The 17,818-nt window shown below is 41.6% G+C and overlaps 2 protein-coding genes across 4 annotated transcripts in view; one reads left to right on the forward strand and one right to left on the reverse strand.

Moving 5' to 3' along the window:
* Window positions 1–7,067, forward strand: part of UNC5C (unc-5 netrin receptor C) — a 351,929-nt gene extending 344,862 nt beyond the window's left edge. For all 3 annotated transcript variants that reach the window (XM_038582098.1, XM_038582099.1, XM_038582100.1), the window contains one exon: window positions 395–7,067. In XM_038582098.1, the coding sequence (XP_038438026.1) occupies window positions 395–560 (166 nt within the window). In that variant the 3' untranslated portion in view covers window positions 561–7,067. The remainder of the gene's footprint in view (window positions 1–394) is intronic.
* A 6,730-nt stretch (window positions 7,068–13,797) lies between these two features.
* The window catches only part of BMPR1B (bone morphogenetic protein receptor type 1B), a 40,892-nt gene continuing 36,871 nt past the window's right edge, over window positions 13,798–17,818 (reverse strand). Inside the window, 2 exon segments of the mRNA NM_001145151.1 lie at window positions 13,798–14,261; window positions 15,807–15,937. Coding sequence (NP_001138623.1) covers window positions 14,136–14,261; window positions 15,807–15,937 — 257 coding nt within the window. The 3' untranslated portion in view covers window positions 13,798–14,135.

The following is a 17,818-nucleotide window of genomic DNA, read 5'->3' on the forward strand; positions in this document are numbered from 1 at the left end:
ACAGCTCAAGAGCCTCCTCTTTGTGGACTCTTGCCATCACTACCGAGCACAGGACATGGCATGACCTGTCAAAGATGATCAGAGCCTGAGCTGGAAAGAAAACATAAGTGTCTTGACTTCCTGTTTAGGATATGACCCATAGACATCTCATCTCTTAAATTATCTTACTCAGAGTTGAGGTTAACAAAGTTAAGCATCGCATCTCCTGTCCGGGGCTGATCTAATTAAGTGTGTGCTAGTTCTTTAGGACGGCTCACTGTAAACCACAGCTTCTCCTGGGGGACCAGATACTTTAAAAAGACAAATGGAGACACAGAAGGGTTTAGTACAAACTGCAGAGAAAACAGATCTGTAAATCTCACCACTCAGCACACTTTCCCGTTCCCAATTACAGGTACTTGAATTACTTTGCCACCAAATCCAGCCCAACTGGTGTAATCCTGGATCTCTGGGAAGCACAGAACTTCCCAGATGGAAACTTGAGCGTGCTGGCGGCTGTCCTGGAAGAAATGGGAAGACACGAAACAGTAGTGTCTTTAGCAGCAGAAGGGCAGTATTGACCCATGCTGGGACTGGAAACGCAAGATGGGAATGCACAGGGGGTCTGTGGCCGACCAGGGCATGGCCATTGAGAAGGAAATCCAGAGTAGACCTAGACCGATGAGTTTCACAGGCAAGACTGCAAGCAGGAGAGAGAAAGCAGACCCAACTGGTGACACACATGCCCACTACACTCGGACATCATCACAGGAGTTAAGAACAATTGTGTAAATTTGTACCTTGAATTTAGAAATCAACCTAATTTTCCTCTTAGTTGGGCTGTATGCTGTGTGGTACAGGATCTTACAGTTTCCTAGGAAACGCTTTTTATTGCTATCCAGGTATATGGATAAACTTTCTTAACAAACCCAATTTCTACAAACGTTGTTTACATCAAATTGGACAGGGATGCAGACACTGTCCATGGCTCGTTCTATTTTTGTTTAAATCATTTGAAGTTGAAGCTGTGGACGGTTTGTTGTGTCTATTTCAGATTAGTAATTTACTGAGAAATCACAGACTTTTGCTACAAATTGTGTGCATCAAGTGTCTCAGATAATCCTCCCATCGGTGTTCTGTTTCTAGAACTTGTAGAACCAGTGTTACTGTTTGTATCAGGGAAGTGGAGAATCTAAGCCTAAAGGAGAAAGAAGGAAGATTCCTTACTCCTTGAGGGTGCGCGATGGGCACCCTCTGGGAATAAAGCTGTAGCATTGCAGGGAAGACAGTGATTCATGGTCAGCCACACAAACAAGCATTTCTTCACCACATGTGTGTTTATAAGATGCAATTTGAAGTTTTTTTTTTATTAAGGTATCATTATTATCATTATTATTATTGATGAGTATTTACAAGTATTCTAGTAAAAGGATTTTCTTTTAAATTCTGTTTTTCTTAGCAGTGCTGTTAGTATTTAGATATTGACTAGACCTTCCTCACCTTCTGACATAATCAGGTGGGTGTGGTCACCAATTTAATGAAACAGGCTTTGCTTCCTTGACCTTCTCTCTTTCTTGTATCCCTCTGCCCCAGAAACGAAGTCAATGCTTGCTGGCTTTGTCAGTCTCTTCTTTAAGCTGGCTCTGGCAAGGTCTTTTTCCTCCAAGTCTTGTTGTGGGAAGCGTTCTCTACTAAAGTTCACAAACTATTATTAATATTGCTGTTCTGTGACTGCACACTGACTCCCCCTGGGGCAGTGTGCTCAGAGGAACAGCCTCTGAACTGGCAACTGGAAAACCAGTTCTCACTCTGGGTTTGTTATTGTCTAGGTGTGTTACCCCGGGAAAGTTCTCTAGCCTCCCTGAACCTCAGTTCTCTCACGTGTCAAATAGAGGGGGTGGAGGTAGTGGGTATTCTCTGGGTCCTAAAATGCTGGACTTCTACTGTGATGTCTCCAGTCTCATTCATCAATCCGAGGACCACCACGGGCTCTGATCTGGATCATTTAAAGAGTCCACTAGTCTCTTGCCCAGGCTACAATAGCCTTCTAAACAGTCTCAGCCTGAAAGAGGACGATTCTAACCTGTAACCTGTTTGTCAGGCTTTCAAGCCTTGTCTTTGTGCTGCTTGTCAAGAGACAGCATCCCTTTATGTTCATTTTCTTTTTTCTCTTGGAACCACTTGCCTTCCTGACTGATGGCAAATTATGTTCTGTTATTGTCTTAATCAAATTTTTTTAAATCAAAAAAAAAAAATTAACTAGGAAGTAGTCCAAAGACTACTTTGTGTAAACTACGGCATTTCCTTAGAACTGTCACCGGCTCTTTGTTTTAACCTGGGGACTTAAATCATTCAGCAAGTGAGAAATAAAGGGTAGCCTTTATTATTTTATAAATAAAGGGTAGCCCAGTAGCCAAACCACAACTGAACAACAAGCACCCATGTGGATGAATCAGAACCTTCAAAACATGGCTGTGGTTGACTTTTGAGCTGGAGGGTTACAGGTTGCTGACCGCAGTTGAATTAGAAATCATTTTATATTTTTTCCTTCTTTACACATATGTTTTCTCTTCTGTTTTGGTGACTTCTTGATTTTCCCAAGACTCCTCCATCTTCATCATTGAGGAACTACTGATACTTTGGTATGGAGCCTCTTCTGTCACCCCTTTTGTTCCTTATCTTCTCTATTAGGCGTATATTCCATAACCTCTCTCTCTCAGGCCACGCCTGCACCATAAATATATGTTACACTAATGTTAAAGGAAGAGATTGCAGTAATAAACAATTTGGTGATGATGTTTGTACCGATGCATATTTGACCAAAAGATAGTAACACTGTATTCTACATAAAAAGATTTTTAAATAGATATTTTTAAGAGGAGGAGGAGGAAAGAGAGCGCTTGTTCATTACTTCAGTTTGAAATAATTTCTCAAGATTGCTTATCATTACTGGTTTGGGAGCTGTCATCTATGGAAATCAAGAATTAGAAGTCTGAAGGATGCTCAAAGGAACTTCCATGCCTAGTGAAAAGGGAAGAGTGGTTAATTCCTTATAAGTGAGGTACTCATCTGTCATGGAACCTGTTATGCTCCCCATCAGGTGAATGGCAACTCCCTTACATACAACACATCCTTTATGTCAAATAATTTTCACTACGAATTCTGATTTCCTTCTCCTTTGGAGGAAAATAATAGCTGTTAGATTGCTCTCAAACTTAGAAGGTCCAGACCCAACAGTTCATTTCACAGAGAGCCACTTCATCATTCTTTGTGACATGTCCCACCTTTGATTCCTAGGGCTTCTATATAGCTTATGGGGAAGGACATGCTTACTTCATTTGGATGGGAGGGGAGGGTGGGGGGGGTGGAAAACCACCTATCACTTGTGCATGGTGCCATCTAGTGGTGCCCAACAAAATCTACCCTGAGTTTAACAATTTACTAAAAGTTGTTTGACAAAGGGAATTAATAGCTAAAGAGTCAACAGGACTTTATGACAGATAGATGTGGGTAAATTTTCACCTCAAATATACATTTTCTTATTGTCACAATTTTTTACTTAAATTACCCATAGCAAAATTACACTGAGGCGAGTATGTTATCAACTCCTTCACACACAATAGGTCTCAAGTTGGTTTTTGGTAATAGAAATGATAGAAATACATAAGTATCTGTATAAAACACTTTCTGAAGAGTTGTCATTTTGAACATTTACATTTTTGATTGGGCTCTATATGTTTTCAGTCTTCTTACTTTTAGTTCTCTAATATTTATTTTTGGAAATGTAAGAAAGCATTCACTTTGAAATGTTTTATAGATGCAAGTGAGAGAACTGTATCTAAGGAAGCAAGAATTGTAATTACTAATCCAGGACTAGAAAGAAGCTTCCTTTCTTCTGAGTTTGCCTGTCTAAGGGCAGAGGTTTCATCATATTTTCATTTTCTTCTCACCACATTCATTCAGTTTTCCTTAGAGTGATCTGGAAGGAATAGACATTAGATTCAGAATTGGTGACTGGACTCACGGTGATGACAAACATATAACAGCTAACAGCCTTTTCACAAACTGTGTGGACACGAACCTGGATACTCACCTCCACTAAAAGGAAGAATCCCCATCCTCACATGATCAATATAAGCTCTTCCAAGGCAGGGCAACATTTTGGGTCAGGTATCCAATATTAAACTGTATGACCATTGCCCATTTTCATGTATGCAATTATTTTAGAGATTTTACTCTCTCAACTTTCAAACAGTAGAGCCATTCTTTAGGAAGAAGTCATGGAGTCTGAGTTTAGGACACTCTTGAAATTAGACATTTTGTGATTTTTTTTAAAGCTATTTCTCCTATAAGTTAGATACCTTCAAAGTAAGCATTCAGATGGTGGAATCCATTTTACTTCTGGAGAGGAGCAAACAAGGCTCTCATCTTATGTATCCCCATGCGTATCACTGTCAGGGCCACAGCAGCTATGCTTTTGGTCCATTTTTGTCAGCAGCGTGTGAGGAAGGGAGCCAGTAAAGGTGATCACTAACTTCCCAGAATTCACAAGCCTTTGCCAGTATAAGGTCTGTCCCCATGGGGCCAAGCAAATAAAAACTATGTAAGGACCTGCAAAACGAGTGTAAAGAAAGTAGAAAAAGTTTACATGTTGAATTTTCAGTCTTCAAGTTGAATGTGAGCTTTAGCTTTTGCTGAGCAGTTGCTCTGGACAAGTTACCCGTTTCACACAGAGACCTCAGTGCAAGTCCAAGGCCAATGAGGGAAAGGATGACCATGCAAACAGCTGAAATGAAACTAGGTTTTATCCATCTTCTTTGAGAATAGACGAGCTTTTGTGATTCAGAATATTGTTGCTAAAAGCCAATTATTTGTAAAGATGATAGTGGTCAATGAGCATTAGATTTTATAGATCCGATAAGGCAAATATTTTTATTATTAATTATCTCAAGGTAATAAAACTTTTTTTACCTTCCGAGTGCCTCATGGGACCAACTATTACACTCTGGGTTTTTGTTTTTGTGAGTTTTTTTTTTTTTTTTTAACCTTACTGAGCTAATGTTGACTAAAATCCTTAGATCTTTGCCTCTGTGCAATGAAGTGCTGTTTCTCTACCCTAAGAAACCTATTTGTATAATCTCTGGCTGTAATTATCACTTTGAAAGATTTCCCTTGCATCTGTAATGATTTTTTTTTTTTTTTTATGGAATAAGGCATAAGGGGAATAAATACATTGCAACCAATGTTAATGTAGACCTGTGACCCTACAGGTCAAGTTAGCCAAATGGAGTCATAGGTATTTCCAGAATTCATGCCTGAAACCTGCTATTTTTGAAAAGCAGGTAGATGACATTGTAGGTCACTGGATACATTTTCCCTGCGAGCTAGGACTGACAATTTACTTCCCGACCCATCAGAGTAATTGGCCCTGTGATCACTCCCATTGTCAGAAATCCAGCCTCTAAAAAAAAAAAAAAAAAAAAAAAAAAAAATCTGTCTTCAAAAGAGTTCACGGTTCCCCACTTTTCCAGTAGGCTTGTCTCCTCCCTGTATCAATTTTTGGTGGGATATTAATGATCTCCACTCAACCAAATGTAATATATGCCCCTAGACCTATTTTAGAGTGGTTGAGGGAGGCATCACCAGTACAAACCAACAGGAACTCTACAAGGGACCAGAACCATGCAACCCTAAGAGGCCGTTTCCCAGCTGGCTGTGTTCTGAGACTCTCGGGTATTGAAGAGTTCTTCCAGAATCACAAATTGGGAATCTCTGCACAACATCACAAGAGCTGTGGCCAACCAGTCATTGAGAACTAAACAAGGAAGCTGCCCCAAAATACAGTCAGCTGCCCACCAGCCAAAGAGTTTGCTGCTGTATACCAGCCTCTTCACTTGCCATTTCAGATTTGTGCCTCGGCGAAACTATAAGTTGCCGAAGACCATGAGACTTCGGGGTCCCTTATAAATATCTTCAAATTCTATGTGCCATCCTTCAATTCCAAAGATCTATTGGAATTGACACTATCAGAGCTGCTGTTGAACTTGATGGCACTGACCCGGAGGGGGGGAACCCTCATTTCTGGAGTGCAGAATGTGAACCGTAGGCAGGTGATCGCTGAGCAGTAGCCTAGGAGTCCATGAGCCCTTGACCTGTGAACCTCAGCAGTATGGTGAGGCCACATCCAGGAATCACAACCTGAGCTATCTTCTACATGTTAAAACAAACCTGTCTTAGAACAGCTTTAAAAAGCAAGAAATCAAAAGCCAGTGGAAAATGCCTTTGCCTTTTTATATTCTTAAAGTCTCACGTGATGCCATCATAGGGGTATGAGTTCAAATGTGTACCCCTCCTGGCCTAGGGTGAAAAGAGGATGGCAGTCAGAACAAGTTGAGTGAGTGATTTGCATTCTCCCCTTCGCTCTTCCCTAGACCTGCCATTGGTGGTGGAGCCCTTGCCCCCTAGACAGAATGCATTTCAGCCCAATTGCAGGGAATATCATCACTGTGTGTGTGTGTGCGTGTGTGTGTGTGTTGGATGTCAGTGTTGGATGTGTCCACCGAGTTTAATGTTGAGCTGTAGCAAGTTGGTGACCTTCCTCTTTGCTCCTTCTCAAGAAGACAGGTAATGTTTGCCAGAGAGAGATCCCCAGGCGTCGGTGTCGAAGAGCCTGTGTCATCCACCTGCTGTTCCCTTTGGAACAGTTCAACTGCAGAAATGTCAGATTGAGATTTTGTGCTTTGTCACTTTTTTTCTTTTTTGAAACACGACAACACAACTTTGGCTTTTCAGATACGGAACACTTCTTTTGTTGTGGAGTTCCCTCTTGCTGTATCTTCTATGCAATTCCTTTTCAAGAAATTTCCTGGCGGAGGAGTGCTCTCCGGGCATCCCATCCGCCATGCCGCTGTGTGGTGGAGGTGAGGGATGCTAGCTCTGGGTGTGCCTCTTCTCTCTCCCTGCTGCCTCTCCCCATTTTTTCCTGCAGTCCCTCGGTTTGTAAATTGCCTGCATTTATTCTGTCAGCCAACATGTACAAAATGTAAGAAAGAATTTTTAAACAGGTAATAAATTATATTTATAAGCAACAGAGAGTGTTGCCTCCTTTGTTTCTCTCTTTTCTATGCCCAGTGTGGAGCCCAACTCGGGGCTTGAACTCGCAACCCTGAAATCAAGACCTCAGCTGAGATAGAGTTGGACACCTAACCAACTGAGCCACCTGGGCCCCCCTCCTGTTTCTTTATACCAACACTCCTCTGTGTGAAGAGTCACCCTGTGTCTCTTCAGTAGCGCAAAAAAAGCTCTTGGATTCTGCAAGGCTGGAAATCACAACCTCCCCCGGGGACCGGAGTCTAGAATGGGAGCTTCTCAAGCCTCTTTGCACACTGGAAGTAGCCTTAGAAACTATTAGTGCCTGACTCCCAGGCCCAGAGATTCTGATTTTCTAGATCCAGGGTGTGGTTGTTACGAGCATTTAATGCCCCCAGGTGATAGTGATGAGCAGTCAGTGGGGAGAACCAGAGTCTCGGAACAGCTGCATCAGAAGGCCCCTGGGAGCTTGTGGATAAAAAGAATATGAGGCCCTCCCCCTGAGAGATTGGCTTTTAAATGAAGTTTGCAAAGCACTGCACTGATAGGGAGGAAATGAAAGGTAAGCCCAGTAACCCTGCAGGCCCAGAGCTATAGCAAATGCCACCACACACATGCTCAGCTTGGCACAGGACCCCTGGTCACTCCTGGAGGTTGAGCAAGCAGAAGACCCTGAGTGTGCAGCGGAGAGGGACTGCAAAACCCAAGCAGAATTTAAGGTGGCCCTTCCCTCAGTGAGACAACTACTTGGAGAAGTGCCCTTGGATGGACCGCAACCTGCCCACCCCTGCTCAGGTGTGACCACAGGAGTGGGTGGCAATCATATCAACGCTGAGAAACCGCCCCCTCCTGAGGGCTGGGAGAAGGTGACTCCAGACGGACTTAAAGTGAGGGTCACAAATGTTTGTCAGTCCTAGGGAAATGGTGACAATACGTAAACCAGATCCTGTGGCTAGAGAATTCAACTTCATCAAAAAAGATGAAAATATAATTGAAGAACCAAACAGTACTTCATAAAGAGCACGGGGTGGCACAGACTCCCCCCTACTACCCACTGACCCCTACTTTGGAGCTTTGGTAGCTGGGATCTCTGTTGGGAAAGTCAAACCTAGAAGAGTTTCCAAACAGGTCAGTGCGGGCACTGAGACCCTACCGGGGTCAGGGTCACTAGGGAGCTCTGAGGCCTGGCCTCCTGCTGTGTGGGGCCTTCTCTGCCATCATAGGGGCACCAGGCAGAGAATGTTCCTCAGTCCCAGAGGTCTCTGCAGCTGAATTATTATGAGAACCTAGAGTAGATATGACTTTCCAGAAACAAAAGTCCTTCTGAGAATGGGGTCATCTGTATGTCGCTGTTGTGACTAGAAAAAAAAAAATAAAAACCTTAGAAAATGACCTGTGTCAAGAGAAGACTGTTCTCCTCAGCTGGGATGTATTATCCATCTGCCTTGAAGTCCTATGAACGCCCACAGCGTACAGAACTGGGGCGTAGGGAGGGTAGAAGAAGTGTGCTTGCAGCAAAGTGTGACTTCTTCCAACCATCGCTAGCTTTATACCCTGTTGAACTATTATCAGTAGGGAAAAGCAATATTTAGGGGCACCTGCAGCGTGCTTGGAGTGGGGCCTTCACATACTCGTCTCATTTGTTCCTCCTAAGAGCCCTATGCGATGGGTATTTTTATCCCGTTTCAGGGGAGAAAATGGTGCTCAGACTGTGTACTTCCACAGAAGTGAGAAAGTGAAAACCATGGAATGTGAGCCAAGTTGATCTGAATCCCAGTGCTGGGTTGAGTTATCTTGGCACAAGCGCAACTGGCTAAACACAGCCAATCACATGACAACTCCTGAGTCCCCGGGAACTAAGATGCAAGCCTTTCTAGGCTCTCTGTGCCCAAACAATTCTGGGTTTCCTCTTTCCTGATCCAGTCTCCAACAGATCTCCTCGCAACTTAACTTTTTACCCTGCCTTCCAAGATTCACACTCCATGAAGAGATCACCTAACACTTCCCCTCACCCTTGGCAGAGGGCTTTCTCTTGACACCGTTTCCAGGGCAACAGCATAGCCTCAGTCCTCCGTACCCACACACTTCACAGCTGGGAGGAGAGTCGGGGTCTTTCTCCTACCGTCCTGCTGCTTCCAGACCGCTGGCCTTGCGTGGAACCCACTGCTTTGCGTTTTGGCCCATCAGGCCTGCTGGGCCCCAGTCTCTACTCTGCCCTCACAGACTGCCCCATTTCCCCCGCAGCCCTAGAGAACTTGGCCGTGCCATGTTCCTTTCTTTAGGATCCCACCCTCCTTGGGACCTCCAGGATCCACAAAGATGGATCCCCAGCCCTGACTTCTGTGTTCCTCTTCCATTACAGATAATCTCATCCATTACCGAAATCCTCCCTCCTGGGATCACACCCTCCCACCTGTCCTGAGCCTCCCTGCTCCACCCCCACCCCCAAAGCGTGATGTGGGCTACAGCCCCCTTCTCAGTCAACCCCAGCAGGGCTCTTTGTGCTTAGACCCGGTTTCTTTCAACCCACCAGCTGCCTCCACTTCAATCCCTACCCGACTCTGGGCTACGTCGGCCATCTCCCAGATGATGGTGAGCCGTGTTTTGCGTGATCCATTGCTGCACAGGCCTGAAAACCCTCAACCCTGAATGAATCCATCTGGGGCGGTCTTGATGCCTACATTTTGGGAGCTGACAGAAAGGTGGCCCTATGACTTTGTACTAAGAGCTAATCTTTAGGAGCAGCGGAGTGCTGACTTCATGCCGGATGCATGGATTATTTTGTCTTCAGAGGCGCTCCATGCCTCAGATGTTGACATTATTCTCACCATCTAGGGACATAAATGGAGTCTTTGAGAGGCGTACATTGGCCTACTGTCACACAACTGAGGGGATGAGAGAGGCTCCACACGGGCTCCACACAGGCCATACTCTTGGCCACACAGTTGGTCTCATCAGCGAACCAGGCCCTCGGCACCACCCACAACCCTCTGTGTCCCTTCTCTCAGACCACTGACTTCCCTGCCTTTCCTCTCACTCTCAAGACAGCTGTGCCTCCTAACTACAGCGAAATGAGAAGCCACCAGGCTATTTCTCTTGCTCTCCCACCACCAAACATACAAACTTACCTGTACCGCTCCCTTTCATGGCTGCCTTCCTGCTGGTTACAAATGGGAAATTTTCAATGACGGGGAGAAAGGCGCTACTATAAGATAACAGACATGTTCTTTCCAGGGGGAGAAAGAAACCGTTTTATTTCGGGGAATGTTAAAACAAAGCCATATACAATTTGTAACAAATACAATTGTTTGTTCCCTAGTCCTGAATAATTACAGTATATACAAATTCAATAAGGCACTGGTTCCCCAAAAGAACACAAATGAATCTTCTTTTGAAACAGACAAGACAACAAAACCCCTTATATATTGCCAATTTTTCTCCAAAAAAATATGGCATTGTTTTTTGTTTTGTTTTACAAGAGGAATCATAATTGCTAAATTAAATCACTTCTGATACCACTTCTTTCATTCCCACTGCTATGTGACTGGGTTTTCTATGGAGATACAACTCCAGGACTATTCAAGTTTAAAAATTAGGCTCCTTTCAGTGCCTTTCCGCTCACAAACAGAAGAACCAGAACAGACCAACAACATAAAGCACCGTCACTTTGAATGAATATGCATGACTCTTAGGAGCATGAAATTCTGTCATTATTGAGTATTTCCTATACCTGACCACACAACAATCGAAATGTGTCGAAGGGTTCCCTGTAAATAAAATCTCGGCATGTTTTCTAAGAAGCTTTATGTTTTAAGAATAAAAAGAACGGTCACGAGTGACCTCTGAACGGTGCTGTGTGGGAGGTCAGAGGCCTGTCTCCTCATACACAAGGTTCATAGCACTGTCACTTGTGACTTAACCAACTACACACTTTCATAAATAAATATTATGTTTCATTTAGTACTTTATCATCCATAATAGTTTATCTCTAATCCACATAATGGAGTTGTGCCAGACCCCAAACTGAACATAATATTTATATATACATATATACTTATATAATATATACACACATACATAAACTATAGACCTGAACATCTTAGCAGACACAACTTATATTAGCTGACGACTGATATTCTCGGATTCCCTTGAACGGGAGGGAGTGATTAGGAGAAAATCTTAAGTCTTGGAAATAGTCCTGAAAGGAAGCCATTGACTACATTAACTTCCAGGTTCCCCCTTATCCTATTGAAAGACAAAACAAAAAATTAAAATTCACTTCTGAGCTACTAAAAATTTAAAAACCGACAAGGATTATTTGGAAGTGAGTAGGTCGTATCTTTTAAAAGCAGTTTAGTATTCCTTATGTAAGGAGGATTTGGGTAAAATACAGAGAAAACTCTACTCATAAATAAATTTCTACCTCATTGAAAGACTAATAACTAGGTGGATCTTTTTTAATATCTCAAGAATTATTTTTAAATGTTCATGGTAAATCAGATTGAGAATTAGAAAGTAAGCTATAGATTTTTCCAAAACAACTAAAAATATAGAAGAAATTTGGACACTATTTTAATTTCTTCCCATTCTTCCTTCATTGGAACCAACACCTCTCTAAAACTCTAGTTTATTTTCAAATCATCACCTCCCCACAAGATATTCTGATTTGAAGTTATCTCTACATAAAAATTTACTAAAAAGAACACAAATTTTTATCAAAGTGGTAAGCAAGCCCAACCTCTCTTAAATTTAGGGAAAACCAAGGAACACAAACACGTTCCCACTTAACTGGTGTCTATGTTTACTTATTTGTTTGTAGATTATCTAATTAGAGGCACTGAAACTTCTGTCCATGGCTCAGGTGATTATCACACGTAGTTCTACGCACATATTCCCTGCTAAGCTATCACAGAGGATACCATTGGACACAAGGGAAATGAACGTTTGTTTACACTGCTTTTCAGGTGATTTGATTACGTGTATATTTGGAAACACCTGTTTTTGATCTTTGAAAAACAGAAATTTTGTTCCTTTTCAAGGGTTAAGAAAAATCTGCAGTGTTCTGATTACAGGTATATTTGAAAACAGCTGTTTTTGATCTTTGAAAAACAGGTATTTTGTTCCTTTTTCAAGGGTTGAGAAAAATCTTTCCTTGTTACAAACAAAAAATACAGCTATGAAGCACTAGGAAGTAAATGCTTAGAATGGACAACATTGGTTCTCCTTCTGTTCTCCCAAACCGTGCACACAGCTCACAGCCACTCTGTGCTCTAAGATGTTTTCAGGATGAACAAGCCACCAGCTGCAAGCCTCCTTCAGAAGTAAGGAGAATATTTTCTCATTTTTCAGCTGTCATATTTTCAAAACCCCTTCATCCTTCAGGCACCAAGTGGTGAAAATGTGTTATAAAACACCGCCCCCTGGAGTATTCTGGAAGGAACGTCGTTTTTAAAAAGACCAAGGAGAAGTACTTCCCAATTCTTCCTAAACACTACAGAATTACTAAGAAACAGAAGAAATAAAGTAAGGAAATATAATGAATACAGTTGAGAGGGGTGTGCACAGTCTTGAGCTTTATGTTCCTGTTGCTAAGGAATATTGGCTCTGTCAATGATTTGACTCACGTTTCTCAAAGTTAAAACCCCACAGAATTGGGTAGGTGAGGAGATGTTTTGCACAAGTGCCACAGAGAAGAAAAAAATAAATAAATTAAAAAGTGAACTGAACATCACGAGAATAAACTAAATTGAGTCAGCACTCCTCTAAGATGTGAAATTATCATTTAAGATGTACATGCTCCATCCATATCTATTTTAGAATAATAAATCACAGCAGCCATAAGATTTTGTAGCCTCCACTAGCTCCTTCTGCTGTCCCACCTGGAGGTTATACTTATATTTTCAAATTAAAATTTAGTTAAATTAACCTGGCATGCTTTCTCTCCTCTTCACTCAGACACAAAAGAGACAGACAATTACCAAAAGAAACTGTCCTTATCTATACAAAATAAGGTATGCATACCTTCTCCTCAGTGCTTCTGAGACTGGCTCTTCTGCATATATAAGAAACAGGCCATTTGCACCCCTAACCTCATCCTCTATCCTACTGCCATTTTTCTTACGACACAGGAGCAAATGATCTCTATTTTAAAGGGCCTTGTTTTCAACACAACTGATGGCAATTTTATTTACTATTGATCCTTTCATTTGAGAGATCAAAAACATGCATGGGTCAATTCTCCGCACATAAAAACACCTTTGTCTGTGTTTAATGAAAAGGAAAGAATTTCACCATGACAGAAATGCCTTAAAAGAATCAGAAACACAAAGTGGTTCTGAAGAATACCATCGACACTTACTACTTCTAACAGAGTCACATAAAACCTTCATTTGTTCCATATCGTCTGAAGCTACAAAAGGTTACCTGAAGGAATCCCAAAATGTGATCCCAGACAGGTGGTATTTGTACCCAGGTGCATTCACATTGCTGTGGCGGCCCCTAAATGCAGGGCTGGCCAAAGTGGTCTGGGGAGGCAGAAGCGGGGAGACTCTCAGATGAGTTCCACTCTGTGTGCTCCAACTTCACAGACTGTCTTTTGGTTTGCAGAGTGCAACAAAATTTTACTAATGGAAAAAGATATTTTAAAATTTACCTTCCAGCAGAATTTCTGGAAAGAACTTTTGTTGTCATCATTTAAACTATAATAGTATAAACCTTAAAACATCTACATTATTTGTTCTATTTTGGCAAAATTAAAGTATCTTTTGGAAAAAAAAAAAAAGGCAATCCCAAAATACAGGGCTTTCTTAGAAAGCAACATGCATCATGTATCACGAACAAGTTACCCAAGCGTTTCCTCCCTCCTACAGACAGACACGATGAGAACGTGTCTCTGGAAACTTCTCTTTGTCCAGGCTGCTCCCTGAGAGGTGAGGCTGAACCCACTAGGAAGCAGGATGGTATTCAAGGCTTATACTGTGGATGCTTCTGGAACATCTTTTGCTCTTCCCACAAACAGGAGAGTATCTACTGGCTTTCTCCAGAGATGCGTGTTTCTTCCCCTCACATTAGAGTTTAATGTCCTGGGACTCGGACATCTTGGCTAGTGTTTTCTTAACACGCAGGGCTGTCAGTCTTGATGCAGGATTGTGAGCCCAGCATTCCATCATGAGTTTTCCCATCTGCCTCAGACACTGTGGGAAGGGAATGGAAAACAGAGTTACACTAGAGAAATGGATTATCTACACGGTTGCTGCTGGAGATACATGGCTGCTAGCATGGGATCTCTGAAGTTCGAATATATTTTTAAAAGAGACTCCTAAAACCATGCAGATAAAATTCCATAAAAATTCTTTTTTAATGCAAATCCTAAATGACTAAAACAGATTTTCATGTCTTCCTTATGACAGTAGCAAGCAGGTGGCTTTTGCTGATTGCAGAAGAGTGTCTTTGAAGTCGGTATTAAACAAATACAAAAATACCCAGGGAGTCTGTATTCCACTCCACACTCCTACATTGTTTATAACATTTGATAAGCTTAAATCTTTTATCTAATTCCATACTATTCAAACAAACATGGTTATTCCTAAATCACAGCTGTCTTCTACAATAATAGCATCGCACGGTACCATTTAACAAGATTAATGACCTGTGCACAGCCTCGCTAAAACTTTCTCCTGTGTTCTCCTGTGCTACATCAATTATTGGTCTTCCTGTGGAAGAGCACAATTTCACTTCATTAGAAATCCTCAGTGAAGGGATTCTGAGTAATACCAATGCCCATAACCACCTTCAAAATAATATAATTCCAGCATCTCACAAAGTTTTCTGCATAGCTCATTGGAAAACATATGCATTATTTAGCATTTCAGTTAACGAGACACAAAACCAATGAACCAAAGGTTATTTTTAAATGCATTTAACATTAAAGAATTAGCTTATCAACGGTGCTCTTTCCACTTGTTTGCATTGGCTCTGGCACATGTTTGATGAGGTAGGTTTTGGGGGGTTTGTTTTTTATCCTGGGACGCTTCAAATTCATCTCTGAATGTCCCAGCATGCCAGAGCCCTCCAGGACTTGGTGAGTTTGCAAGCTAGGAGGATGGACGGGCAGGATGCGGAGGTGGAGATGAGACAAGAAAGGTAATCCCCTGCCCCAACTCATTTCTTCCTTCTGAACAGCCCCTTTTCAGTTTAGGTTTCACCTCTGTACCCTTAGAGCCAGGCTGAATATGGATTTCTTCAAAGCACATCCCATCATCCCTATTCACAAAGATCCATGGCACAGTCAGGCAGCTCAACTATACCCCTCTCCCTTCTATGTAAAGAAAACTGGATTCTGCAGATGCCTATCTTTTCTCTCATCGAGATGAGAGAATGTTGGATGCTGGTCTGTCATGGAGAAAATTCACGATGCTTTAAAGACACACACAGAGAAATAATATCCTTTATGCAAACGTCAGGACATCACAAATAAATGAAACAGTGTTACCTATTGTACAGGCTAAGTGGTAACCCACCCAATATACTTTAGAAGTAGCAAACTCAAATTGGAAAAAAGGAAGAGACAAATTAACATATTACACTTAGCACCATATCAACGACTGCAGGGAAGCTCCATTACCACCACCATCAAAACAAAGGAGGAGGATTACTGTAATGAATATCTGGAATCTTGGCAAAGAGCGTAAAGTCTGTTTAGAAATTGGCCATAGCCACATGGTTAGGTCAAAGCTTACCTCATCACTACTCCATCGGTTGGGGAACGAGGGACGTAGCTTTTTGATGCAAACGATCTCTCTCATGTCCTCATAAGAAGGATCACTGGGCACTAGGTCATGATAGGGAAGCTGGTATTCTTCGACTATACCTGAAAATAGGGGTTGTTTTTAAATTATTATTACTATCGATATTTTCTGTGAGGTGGAAATAAAAGTCTAATACACAAACTATTCTCAAAGAAAAGTTCTATCAGTACTCAAGCTCAGGCTAGGAAACTGCAAAATAAAGTCTTGAAAAAAAATATGCCCAAATGTCACTTAATCTAATTAAAAATATAAATAGAAAACCTGATGAAACATATTATTACAGGTTTTCAAACCTTTTTTCTAATTTCCCAAAGCTAAGTAAAACAAGTATCTCAAATTTATTTCCAATTTTATAAAACGTGTTGTATGCCAAATTTTAAAAAAAAATCTACATTAAATCTCAATGCAAATTTGGCAGACACATCCCAAACTCATACTGCATAATATGTGACTGTTTCTATTACTGCAATATGAGATTATGAATCTCATAATAAATTTGGCAGTGTATCCTACTTGAACAAAATGTGAGATTTACATTTTTTCCTGCTTAATCATAAGAATGCATCTTTCCACATTTAAAATTTTAAAATTTTACACACCTAAAAATATTAACTATGATTTTTTTAGGTGCAAGAGCTGTCTGACTTTTACCATTTTCTTCATTAAATTTTCTGTATTTCACCAAACTTTCTACAAATAATACATTATTATTAGAAAAAATAGTTTTTTTTTAAAAAAAAGATTTTATTTATTTAATCATGAGAGACACAGAGAGGCAGAGACACAGGCAGAGGGAGAAGCAGTTTCCATGCAGGGTGCCCGATGTGGGACTCGATCCCGGGACCCCAGGTCACACCCTGAGCCGAAGGCAGACGCTCAACAGCTAAGCCACACAGGCATCCCCCCCACCCCAAAAAAATAGGTATTGTTGAAAGAAAGGTTGAGATACAAGTCTATGTCATCTTAGGAAAATGGCCCTTATCATGACAAACTCCATCTCATTTTCCCTAGTATCTATTCTACCTTATTCCTTTTGTCCTTTGGAAAAGTAGCCTGCTTAGATCTTCTTTGCAACCCTATCTGATTTACTCCTCACAATAATTTTTTTTTTAATTTTTTTATTTATTCATGATAGGCACACAGTGAGAGAGAGAGAGGCAGAGACACAGGCAGAGGGAGAAGCAGGCTCCATGCACCGGGAGCCCGACATGGGACTCGATCCCGGATCTCCAGGATCGCGCCCTGGGCCAAAGGCAGGCGCCAAACCGCTGCGCCACCCAGGGATCCCTACTCCTCACAATAATTATAAGCAGCATCTGTCCTAATAGAATGCCACTCTGAACAATCTCTCTGGAGCACCTTTCTTCCCTATCCAAAATCATCTATTATAGAAATGTTATTGCTTCTTATCTGAACAAGATGATACTACCAAGTTGGCAGATTTTATCCAGCACATCATTAAATTCGCTGGGGTTTACTCTGACAAAATCTGGAGTCTATATTACACCCTTTCTTGCAAACTCAATCCCATATATAAAGGACCAGAAGGCTGAAAAGTTTCTTCAGACCATTCCCACTCACCATTGTTCTGTCTCTCATGAGACCACAGGGCATAATTATATGTATCTATGTTAATAGTTCCTTCCATTGTGTACCGATTCTATAGGAGATACTAAAGGCACAGGGCCTAACCCATGGGGGATGCTCACTTCATTTGAGTTCTTCCTCCCTTTCTAATTCTCAAGACAACAGCTCTGGAGACACCTGGAGAGCAAGGACCATGTCTAATTTATTCCTCTCATATTTTCCTCAGTGCCTACTGTTGGTGCCATTACCTGGCTAAATTGATATATCATGGTGGGGTGGGTGTATACATTACAACAGACACAGAGCCAATCACATAAAGTTCTGAATTAATCAAAATCTATCACTAAACTATAGAC

Source organism: Canis lupus, chromosome 32, assembly GCF_011100685.1.
Source record: "Canis lupus familiaris isolate Mischka breed German Shepherd chromosome 32, alternate assembly UU_Cfam_GSD_1.0, whole genome shotgun sequence".
NCBI lineage: Eukaryota > Metazoa > Chordata > Mammalia > Carnivora > Canidae > Canis > Canis lupus.